We start from the raw sequence: 11,581 nt of genomic DNA on the forward strand, positions 1-11,581 counted from the left end.
GGCCAACATAAAGAAATATATAACATCCTATTTTAATCAAATCTGATTATTTTGGCCTTTTCTAATTCTAATTGTAATAGGAGTTGCAATGTTATCAGATTTCTACTAGATGTGTCACAAATCCTATAGGATGATTCCAAATCACGATAGAAAATTAAACACTCTTTGACTAGGGTTACTGTAAATACGGTAAATTACAAAATTCTCCCCACTAATTAGTTTAACTAATAACATCAGATATTTTTCAGAGCAGATGATCTGATTGGGGTAAAGAGAAAGAAGTAAAATAAATATCAGAATTGTGCCCCTGTGTAAAGACAACATGAGCCACTTCATACAGTACAGAATAAAATAGTAAAATTCATTTCTAAAAACATTAATTTCTTTGCAATTATCCTAAAATGCAGAATAAGTCGGTATAGTTAGTTGCTACCTGATACAAATTATGTTGGTGAATGGAAAATTATGGAAGTGGAATTCCAAATATCCAGTACAAAAAGTTTATGAACCCCAAAATTTAATTTTCTAGTTTATGAAAAACAAATGAAATTCGCTACACGAAATATCTCAGGATTAGCCTATACATAAACACACATTCAGAGTCGGTATACAACTTGTTCTAGGACTGCAATTAACAAATATTTTGATAAAAGATCAATCTGTCAATTATCATTGCAATTAATCGATTCATTGGATAAAAATATTATGAATAAAAACGATCGTGTTGTAATAACATTTATTGAAGAGAATAATATTTAAGAGATAACATTCACATGAAAGAGCAGAAGAATAACTGCCAAGTAAACAATTCTATACTTCTATGCTACTGCCCCTTTAAGAACAAGCATTGATTTTGTATCCTATGCTGTGATTTCCACCAGAAACCTCTACTACAAAGAACTGTAGTATGTAAAATTATTATCACATTCAAACCCACATTCAAATAAACATTAAGCTTTTTTGTAGCCTTTATATCACACTGCAAATTAATTTGAACATTGTGCCAAACCCAAAATATTTTTTATCACCAGGCTCAACTTATTAACGCTATTAAGATTTAGCTTCCATACATGATCATACTAGTTCTGAAGGGCCTTGGGTGTGACATCACAGCTTGCCCTGAGAGACTGAGTCTTGCCTGGGGTAGAGATGATGCTGTAAAAAACAGATACTCTTTTCCCAGGAATCTTCTTGAGCATCTGCATGTAGCTTGAGGAACCCTCCCCATAACATGACCACTACAAAAGGTATACACATGTTAGTTTGTGAGTCTAGGATTGGTTATACACAAGGATATTCCTAATTACATTGCCCTAATTCCTGGAATCCACATTGTTTTCAATAGAAATTCTTCCAGGTTACATTTTGGCACAGATGTGTAGTGCTTGACTTGAACAGGGGTGAGATACCGACACCTTCAAGCATTTAAATTATATTCTATTGTTTTACTGTAGTTCCTGCACCTACTGTAGTTCCTGCACACCCTTCTGAGAATTTGTATTAAATGTACCATTTGTAAAGAAAACAGGAGTGAGCAGGCAAAACACGTCTTTTACTTCTTATGGGATTCACATTCAACTGTAAGTCATAACAGAGTAGCACAATCATAAAACAAAACATGGCAACAAAGAAAAGAATGAACTGACTGTTCAAAAGTTTGCATACCCTTACTTCTTAATACTGTGTATTGCCCCCTTCAGCATCAATGACAGTGTGCAGTCTTTTGTAATAGTTGTCTATGTGGCCCCGAATTCTTGCAGGTGGTATAGCTGCCAATTCATCTTTGCAAAATGCCTCCAGGTCATGCAAAGTCTTTGGTTGTCTTGCATTAACCACAAGTTTGAGATCTCCCCAGAGTGGCTCGATTACATTAAGGTCAGGAGACTGTGATGGTCAATCCAGAACCTTGGCCACTCCAGAACCATTTTTTGCTGTAACCACTTGTGCTTAGGGTCATTGTCGTGCTGGAAAGTCCAAGAGAGTACCATGCACAGCTTTCGTGCAGAAGAATGCATATTGTCCGCCAGTATTTTCGGGATAACATGCTGCATTCATCTTGCCATCAATTTTCACAAGATTCCCCGTGACTTTAGAGCTCACACACCCCCAAAAAATCCGCAAGGGTCTTGTTGATCCCTCTTCAAACATAATGCTTATAGTATTTTTATTAATCTTAATGCGCTTAAAGCTTTTTTTTTGGTCTCGTCACTCCAAATTACAGTGTGCCAGAGGTGTGTCAAGGTGTTGTCAGGCATACTGTAACCAGGCTTTTTTGTGGCATTGCTGCAGTAAAGGCTTCTTTCTGGCAACTCGACCATGCAGCTTATTTTTGTTCAGATATCGTCGTATGTGCTCCTTGAAACAACCACACCGTCTTTTTTCAGAGCCACTTGTAACTCTCCTGAAGTTACATGTGGGTTTTCCTTTGTATCCCAAACAATACTTCGGGCGGTTTTGGCTAAAATCTTTCTTGGTATCTTGGCTTGGTATCAAGATATCCCAGAATATTCCACTTTTTAATAAGTGATTGAACAGTACTGACAGGCATTTGCATGGCTTTGTATATGTTTTTATATCCTTTTCCATCTTTAGAAAGTTCCATTACCTTGGTACGCAGGTCTTTTGACAGGTCTTTTCTGCTCCCCATGGCTGTGTATCTAGCCTGCTCAGTGCATCCACATGAGAGCTAACAAAGTCATTGACTATTTATACACAGACACTAATTGCAATTTAAAAAGCCACAGATGTGGGAAATTCACCTTTAATTGTCATTTTCACCTGTGTGTCACCCTGTCTGTAAAAAGGCCAATCATTCAAGGGTATGTAAACTTCTGACCAGGGCCATTTGGGCGATTTCTGTTATCATTACGATTTAAAAAGGAGCCAAACAACAATGTGATGATAAATGGCTTCATACTTTTTTTTGCATGATCAGTCATATTTTCAAAATCAATGCCAACATTTCTAAATTTCTGCCAGGGTATGCAAACTTATGAGCACAACTGTAAACAGTACCAACACAATATGAGCACTGGTTCCAATTTCAGTCCAAATCTGTGTGACAGTGTAGTACCTTTCTCTCCTGTTTGTTGCAATGTGAAGTTGCTGGCTCTAACGTGGGGAGTGTAGGGTGGCTCAATGAGGTGTCCAGCACCAGGGTATCGGAACGTGGTCAGCAGGTGTTCATTTCCTGCTGCACGCATCATCTGGGTCATCTGCAGTTTATTGGTTAAAGATCACAGGCAAGGTCAACCACAATGGGGCCTGAGAAGCATGTAAATCTTTTTTATGTGTGGTATGTACTCACATCTTCGGCAGACTCCACTGTGGCCCAACTCTGATCGTCCTCGCCGACAATCAAGATCACAGGACACTTTATTCTCCCCACCTGTTAGAGATTCAACAACAAATAAAAAAACTCACAATGACACCCAACATTAATGGACATTTCCTCCTCCCTGCTAAAAGTCTCAATGAATAAACAAAGTCATCAAGGCATGCATTCCAATATAAGAAACATTTTAAGCTCTAGGTTAAGTTTAAGCATCAGACAATTAAGGCTGTTGCATTTGTAAGTTGTAAGTTATCAAAGGCTGCTAGCTTTTTTGATTACATAAGTTTTCACATTTAGCCATAACATCAGAAAGTGGTCTTCATCATTTGTTGTAATAACTTAATCCAACCTATCAAGATCAATACATTTTACCTCCAGAGACCAACAGGATTTCTTAAATGAGTCCAACTCCCTTCGTAAATGAACACATCAATCAATCAAATTTATTTATAAAGCCCTTTTTACAACAGCAGTTGTCACAAAGTGCTTTACAGAGACACCCAGCCTTAAACCCCAAGGAGCAAACAACAGTAGTGTTGAATTTCAGTGGCTAGGAAAAACTCCCTAAGAAGGTCGAATATTAGGAAGAAACCTAGAGAGGACCCAGGCTCAGAGGGGTGACCAGTCCTCTTCTGGCTGTGCCGGGTGAGATATTAAGAGTCCAATTGGAATAATAAATACATTTCTCTGGGCTAAATCCAGAGTCTATTTGATTTTAGACTAGGTCAGAAGTATGACCAGGTGGACAGGGACAGGGACAGCAACTGGCCCCCCAAACCAGGTAATCTGCAGGTGTGGACCAGGACCTCATCTCCTCCTAAAATGTAAAACTGGAAAAGACTGAAAAAAAAGTTAGTAGTGCATTCCTCATATCCCCCAGCACAATAATATAGCAGTGTAACACCTTGGAACACATTTTCTCTGTTCTGCGGACAGCCACCAGCATATCACCTTGAATCACACAGCGGGGTCAGTCCTGGCCCTTGGATGGGAGACCAGTTACTCTTGACAGTGACTAGTGTCTCTTCATACTACCCAAGCTGACTCGATCCTGCAGGATCATTTTCCAGAAACCTCCAAAACCTGACCTTTCTAAAATAACTAGCATTTGTAATGACTTCCAGATCATTGGTTGACTAATGATAAAATGTACCTTAAGCTTAATCTTTCTCTGATGTTCACAAGTATGGCCACCCTGTGTCTGTGAGAATGTGCTGACTTACATCCACTTTCTCTCCTGGCTCAGTTGGAATAGACACAGAGAGATCACTAACGTTTAGATGACCCCCGTCATCCCATCTGGATGAATTCATGTCCCTGGCAATACAATATAATGTTTTAGTCACAAAAGAAATTGACTTCCAAAAACAGAAAAGGTTGTGTCTCCAACCATAATGAACCATCTGCTGACACTAAGCCATTCTCTTTAAAAAAAAAAGCACTGACACGCTTCACACTGACCAACGGTCAGACAACGTGCCCACTGGCAGTAGTGGCTTGTGTCTCGCCAATGGACAAACAAAATACATATACATATCAGAAGTGGTGAAATGGTAAAAGTGCTAATCGGTATCTCCTCAGGAGGTGCTGAGACTATGAATAGCAAGCAGTGGGTCCCTGTAACCCTGGTTGGGAACCACTGACTTACACTATATAACACTTTATACACTTTGAACAGATTGAGACTTGATTGTTTTGTATTCATATTTGAGGAAGTTATAATGCATTTCATCTTCCTTTTACATGTTAAGTATTATTCATACATGAAGTACATGAAGGGGTTTCACTCACGTTATAACCTTTGAAAAAAACTCACTGAGCGACTTGTTGACTGGTTGGACGTGACTCCCACTGACACACACACAGCATCTAGGCTGGAATACACACAGTACTGACTGTTTAACACTAATACGGCCAATTACAAACACACTATTCATGCATTTACCAAAAGGTAGAGACTCACGCTGATGGCTTTGGAGTAGGCTGCCATTTTGAGGGTCACTGATGTACCAAAGCTGAGCCCAAACAACGAAACACTGTCCTTCATAACCAATGGGTGCTCTTGAACAATCCTGAATGCTTTCTACACAATATAACACCACAGATGGAGAGGTAATAAATTAGAGAACAGAGGTCGAGCTCAAGAGAGAACAAAACTATATAAGATGCAATTCAATACAATGTGATGATGTTTTAGTACAGCAACCAGATTGGCTGAGCATGGTCCAGAGCCCACCCGCCAGGGCTCTCATCTTGTTCAACATGTTTGTAGTTGTACCCACATTAAATCCCAAACCCTGCTGATTTTTTAGACACACATTCACGTGCAAACATCCTGTTCCACTTCATCCCAAAGTTATTCTATGGGATTGAGAAGGACAATTAAGTAAACTGGAGTAACCGCCACAACTGCTCTCATTAAAATGTTTTCACCTGCAGAACTACCAGTGACTGGATGCTTTTTTCTTATTGCACCTATGTACACTTTAGCCTGCAGAGTGTCAAAATCATTTCTGGACATTGTAAATGTAAATTGCTTAATCCACAAATCTTCCACATTCTAATGTTTTGTCCAATAAGAACTAGCTGAGAGTATACAAGTGTGCACACACCTCAAAATATTTGTCATCAACCTTTGAGGCACTGATCTCAGAGGAAAGGTATTCTAGAGCCATGGAAACAAAACCATGTGATGCCAGGAGTCCAGATCGGTACTCCACCAGTCCACCCCCCCCACCCCACAAATCCAACACACCAGGGAAGGGTCCAGGACCTGAGACACAGAAAGGCAATAAAATACTTGTGAGTAGGGCACTGTAAATTTGTAGTTTGTTTCTTTGTAAGTAGTGCATTCCTGCATCTCGATATATAGTTTTGTTGATCCTGGTGTGAAACGGTCCAAGAGCTTGAATGTGTCAATGACAATTAGGGCTGTGATGCAAAGTTGTGTGTTTCGGTCAGGACAGAACAATGCTTTGGTACCTGGGGGTATAAACAGGGTGCCTTTGACCCCATTTTCCCTGATGTCAATTCTGCGAACACCTGGTGCCAGGTACCATCTCTCTATGTCAACAGTTGCTAGGGGAGACTGCTTGCTGAAGCCCTCAGTCACATGACCACTGTACACAGAGATGTGTACCACCATGGGAGTGAGGACATTCATCTTTCTCAACCTGGGGGTGGGGTTGGGGGAAGAGAAAGATGCTTAGTTTACTAGACCATCCTTAACAATATGTCTGTGTAACGTTTTGTTTGTAAAATGGACCCCAGACATTCCATCCTGTAGGTGTGTTACCGGAGGCCTGTTCGACTCCCTGGAACAGGCTGCATGCTCCACAGTAGACCCATGGGTTCTGTGCCTTCATATGTTCCTCCAACACTGGGATCCTGCGACACTATTTAAACAATATTAAGTGACATGCAAGTTTAGGCGTAATTTACACAAGATTTTCTTTTCATTTCCAACCACAGCAGTTAATACATGGGTGCAGCCAATACATGAGTTGACATTTTTAAAACGCCACGCCTACCTTAGTTACTGTTGATACACCTGTCAAGCTGCGCTTCTTTGTAAGCTGCCACAACTGTAAACAACTGTGGTGAAGTTAGTTTAGATTGGACATTCAACAGACAAATCTCAATAGCTCTTTAACGAAGTATTCATGTAATCCAGTATTGGTCTCTTTGTGATTACAAAAGTCTATACGATGGGACAAAATTTGACAGAACTTCTTCATTTCAATAGCTCCAACAGTAGAAATGCCATGATAAACTTTTTGTATACTTTTTGTAAGAGCTATTGAAACTAGATGTTTGAAGAAGATGCATTTTATATAACATTTTGAACGCTCCCACAACCAGCACTGTCCCGGAGATCGCTTCCTTTTTGGTTTTGTTCTCCGTGGTAAATAAGGGCTGTGCAAAATCGTATACACTTTTGTAATCACAATGAGACCAATATTGGATTACATGAATACTTCGTTAAAGAGCTATTGAGATTTGAAGAGCCAAATGTCTATCGAATGGCCAATCTAAAACTAACCTCACGGCAGTCTGTAAACAGCCCAGCACGGAGGGGAAAAGCAGCATATACCGGTCAGTGATTCTTTTTGAATGTAACACCTAAGCGATATTCTCCAGATCGAGGCATTGCAATATGCAATCGAGGGATTGCAATAAGCAGTGGGAGGATATGTTCACAATATTCAGATAAACAAGGAAGGTGACACAATAAATGAAACAAGCATACAGATTTCCACCAAAGAATGATTCTCCAGGCAAAAGCGGCTCATATATGGGTGTGGTGAATACTCAGGTTTGTATACATACAAATTTAAGCAATAAAATTAATGGTGCAGCTTATGAACGGGGAATTACAGTAAATCAAACTTCATATTCGTACTTATGGACATGGGGGGCTTTATACATCACTACGTAATTTGTATTTATGTTTCCATGTCCGTTAGAGTAAACAGCAAAAGGAAAGCAAATTACATTTTGACAGTAGGGGATGACGGGGGAAAGAAAATCACCAACTACACCTCTTAGTCCCACAAACATCTTCTCCATTGCTTTTTTACTGCTACTTTTTCAAGGGACCAAAAGTAATTGGACAACTGACTCAAAAGCTGTTTCATTGACAGGAGAAAACAGCTTTTCACCTGTCAATGAAAAGCTGACAGGTGAAAAGCTTAGTTATTTCTTCATAATTTAAGCAGGTAAAAGGTCTGGAGTTGAATCCAGGTGTGCATTCACATTTGGAAGCTCTTGCTGTGAACCCACAACATGTGGTCAAAGGAGCTCTCAATGCAAGTGAAACAGGCCATCCTTAGAGAGATAGCAGGAACATTGGGAGTGGCCAAATCAACTGTTTGGTACATTCTAAGAAGAAAATAATACACCGGAGAGCACTGCAACCTAAAACGGCCTGGAAGTCCACCGAAGACAACAGTGGTGGATGATCATAGGATCCTTTCCATGGTAAATAAAAACCCCTTCACAACATCCAGCCAAGGGAAGAACACTCTCCAGGAGGTAGGCATATCATTATTCAAGTCTACCTTAAAGAGAAGACTGCACAAGAGGAAATAAAGAGGGTTCACCACATGGTGCAAACCATTCATAAGCCTCAAGAACAGAGTGAATAAGCATTCATAAAGCCAGATTAGCCAAAAAAAAATTAGCCAGTTCTGGAACAGCATTCTCTGCACAGATGAAACTAAGATCAACCTGTACCAGAATGATGGGAAGAAAAAAGTATGGAGAGGGCTTAGAACGGCTCATGATCTGAAGCATACCACATCATCCGTAAAACATGGTGGAGGCAGTGTAATGGCTTGGGAATGCATGGCTTCCAATTGCACTGGGTCACTAGTGTTCATTGAAGATATGACAGAAGCAGTCGGATGAATTCTGAAACGTATAGGGATATATTGTCTGCTCAGATTCAGCCAAATTCAGTGAAGTTGATTGGACAGCGCTTCACTTTACAGATGGACAATGACACAAAACATACTGCGAAAGCAACCCAGGAGTTTAAGGCAAAGAAGTGGAATGTTCTGCAATGGCCGAGTCGATCACAAGATTTTTCCTAAACGATTCATACAATATTTTTGTTCAAACCCTTGAATTAAACCTGAAAGTCTGCACTTCAATTGCATCTCGGTTGTTTAATTTCACATCCATTGTTGTGGCATACAGAGCCAAAATGATCAGATCCAAAATTGTCAGTGTCCAAATACTTCCCAACCAAACTGTATTTAAATAATTTCAAAGAAAATGTCCAATAATGTCAAAACGTGCCTTCATTTTTCGACAAGATTGTGGATGGAGTGGCGGTGCTTATATAGGGTAACATCCAGTTAACCACAAAGATAACCTGCTCAGAGCAGTAAAGAATGTACCACGACAATCAAAAAACATTATTACGGCTAAAAAAAACACTTTTTCCATCACTGCCAGTTGATGGGTTCTTCCTAAATATATGGTCACAAATGCAAAAAAAAAATCCAGCTATGAAAACTCACATTCTGGTCCATCCTACCCCAGTCTCCCCTTCATGCCAGAACCCGTCTGTTAAACAACTTCAGCCTACCTGTTACCGTTCCTTTGTCGTCACTGGTGTAATTGCCGAACGCCTCCCAGTAGTCCTCGCCCTCTGAGTAAAGCAGAGAATGTAGGGTCACGGCGAAACACTGGGGTAGGTTCTTAACGACCACCATGATTTTCTCATCCACGAGTCCTCGGGTGGGTTGCACTGTCAAAATCGGGGAAATCGCAGCCATGGTGGAAGACCTGTAACGAAAAGGAAGTATAGCAGAGGTGTCAAACCGGTTCCACGGAGGGCCGTGTCTGCAGGTTTTTGCTCTCTCCTTGTACTTGATTGATTAATTAGGTCACTAATTGTTTAGTTTCTACCCTCACCTGGTTGTGTAGGTCTGAACTGGGAACCAATTTATAGGAAAAACCTGCAGACACTCGGCCCTCTGTGGAACCGGTTTGACACCCCTGAAGTATAGCATTCACTTCACATTTTCCTGTAGCCTATTTGACATTTAAAAAATCTAAATAAAATCAATCCGTCAGACAGATAGATGAGTTAGTTTCATTACGTATTCGGAAAGCATGTCGAAATCGCTTTATTTACCATTTCTTGTACATGTGTCCGCGAGCAGTTACTTTTACTCGAGCAGGAAAGTACGAAGTCCGTGCGGCAGTGCTCGCTAAGCGACAGCAACTACTTAATCGCAGCATTGCTTTGGAATTGGTAGTACGAAATCCGACCGTTTTAACTGAATTTGTATTTCGCCCAGAGGACCTACTATACCACGTAGTTACTCTACACTGCCTTCTACAGCTAGGCTATATACAGTATGAACAGAGCAGCTCAACAGCGTATAACACTCTCTGACATTTCTCTGCCTCTTCATGGGTGGATTGACCATCTAGCAATTCTGGCATTTGTTTGAGTTGCTGTTTAAATAATATTAACCTGAAGGTATATGGTAGACGCGTATCATTCACTCCGGTTAACAACCACGGACTCCGAGGTTCAAAGTTTATTTATCAAATGCACCGAATAACACAGTCATTCTGAATGGGACACAAAATGTACGTAGTAAGAATTAAGAAATGTATAAAGTAAAAGAATATTGCAGTATACATAATGTAAACCAGCAGAAACCTTAAAGAGTGTAGAATGGTGAATATGGACAATATGGTTAGAAGCATTGAATGTTACAAAATGAGTGTGATATGCCTATGAATGGTACATACAAAAGGTGTTCTATCCATCCATCCATCTTCTTCCGCTTATCCGGGGCCGGGTCGCGGGGGCAGCAGTCTAAGCAGGGATGCCCAGACTTCCCTCTCCCCAGACACTTCCTCTAGCTCTTCCGGGGGGACACCGAGGCGTTCCCAGGCCAGCCGGGAGACATAGTCCCTCCAGCGTGTCCTAGGTCTTCCCCGGGGTCTCCTCCCGGTGGGACGGGACCGGAACACCTTCCCAGGAAGGCGTTCCGGAGGCATCCGAAAAAGATGCCCAAGCCACCTCAGCTGACCCCTCTCGATGTGGAGGAGCAGTGGCTCTACTCTGAGCTCCTCCCGGGTGACCGAGCTTCTCACCCTATCTCTAAGGGATCGCCCAGCCACCCTGCGGAGAAAACTCATTTCGGCCGCCTGTATCCGGGATCTTGTCCTTTCGGTCATGACCCAAAGCTCATGACCAAAGGTGTTCTAATCTACATTAAATGTACATGGTAAGACATCATAGCATTTGGAATGGTCATGGTGTGATCAATATAATCATAGATCAGTGTTGCTGGTTTGAGGAGCCTTATGGCCAGGGGGAAAAAACTGTGAGTCTGGAAGTGCGTGCCCTGATGCTCCCTGATGCCCTGATGCTCTGTTCAGCAGTGTGAACAGACAATAATGTGGGTGGCTGTAGTCTTTGATGATGTTCTGTGCTTTCGTAAGCCATTGTGTATGGTAAATGCCTTGCATGGAGGGGAGATGGCAGCCGATGGTGTGCTCCGCAAACTTCACCACCCTCTGGTGGGCCTTGCGATCCGCAGCGGAGGCTGCCGTACCAGGCAGTAATGCAGCCTGAGAGGATGCTCTCAATGGTGCAACTGCAGATGTTTTTTTGTTTTTTCAGACATGCCAAACTTCTTGAGTCTCCTCAGGAATTGTAGTCGTTTTTATGGCAGTTTTCACTGCCAAGTTCGCTTGCCTAGACCAAGTGATGAG

At 41.3% G+C, this 11,581-nt stretch overlaps 1 protein-coding gene across 2 annotated transcripts; it reads right to left on the reverse strand.

Annotated features, from left to right (window-relative positions):
* Positions 1-726: 726 nt before the first annotated feature.
* On the reverse strand, positions 727-10,244 carry LOC114830145 (bile acid-CoA:amino acid N-acyltransferase-like). Of its 2 annotated transcripts, XM_029117097.2 has the most exons (11): positions 9,981-10,244; positions 9,429-9,628; positions 6,630-6,729; positions 6,317-6,507; positions 5,947-6,107; positions 5,298-5,417; positions 5,126-5,208; positions 4,558-4,651; positions 3,308-3,388; positions 3,074-3,215; positions 727-1,238 (listed from the first exon to the last, which is right to left on the reverse strand). In XM_029117097.2, exons 1-11 carry the CDS (start codon positions 10,085-10,087, stop codon positions 1,108-1,110), a joined length of 1,410 nt encoding a protein of 469 aa, XP_028972930.2. In that variant the 5' UTR covers positions 10,088-10,244; the 3' UTR covers positions 727-1,107. The 2 variants fall into 2 exon arrangements, with proteins under 2 accessions (XP_028972930.2, XP_028972931.2); XM_029117098.2 differs by lacking the exon at positions 5,298-5,417.
* Between the last annotated feature and the right edge of the window lie 1,337 nt (positions 10,245-11,581).

Source organism: Esox lucius, chromosome 23 (assembly GCF_011004845.1).
Source record: "Esox lucius isolate fEsoLuc1 chromosome 23, fEsoLuc1.pri, whole genome shotgun sequence".
Lineage (NCBI taxonomy): Eukaryota > Metazoa > Chordata > Actinopteri > Esociformes > Esocidae > Esox > Esox lucius.

Coding starts and splice junctions, on each gene's coding strand:
- LOC114830145 (XM_029117097.2), bottom strand. CDS start 10,087: ATGCTGCGATTAAGTAGTTGCTGTCGCTTAGCGAGCACTGCCGCACGG. Junction 5,209..5,297: donor CCTACTCCAAAGCCATCAGC/GTGAGTCTCTAC, acceptor TGTGTATTCCAG/CCTAGATGCTGTGTGTGTGT. Junction 3,216..3,307: donor CAGTGGAGTCTGCCGAAGAT/GTGAGTACATAC, acceptor AATAAACTGCAG/ATGACCCAGATGATGCGTGC.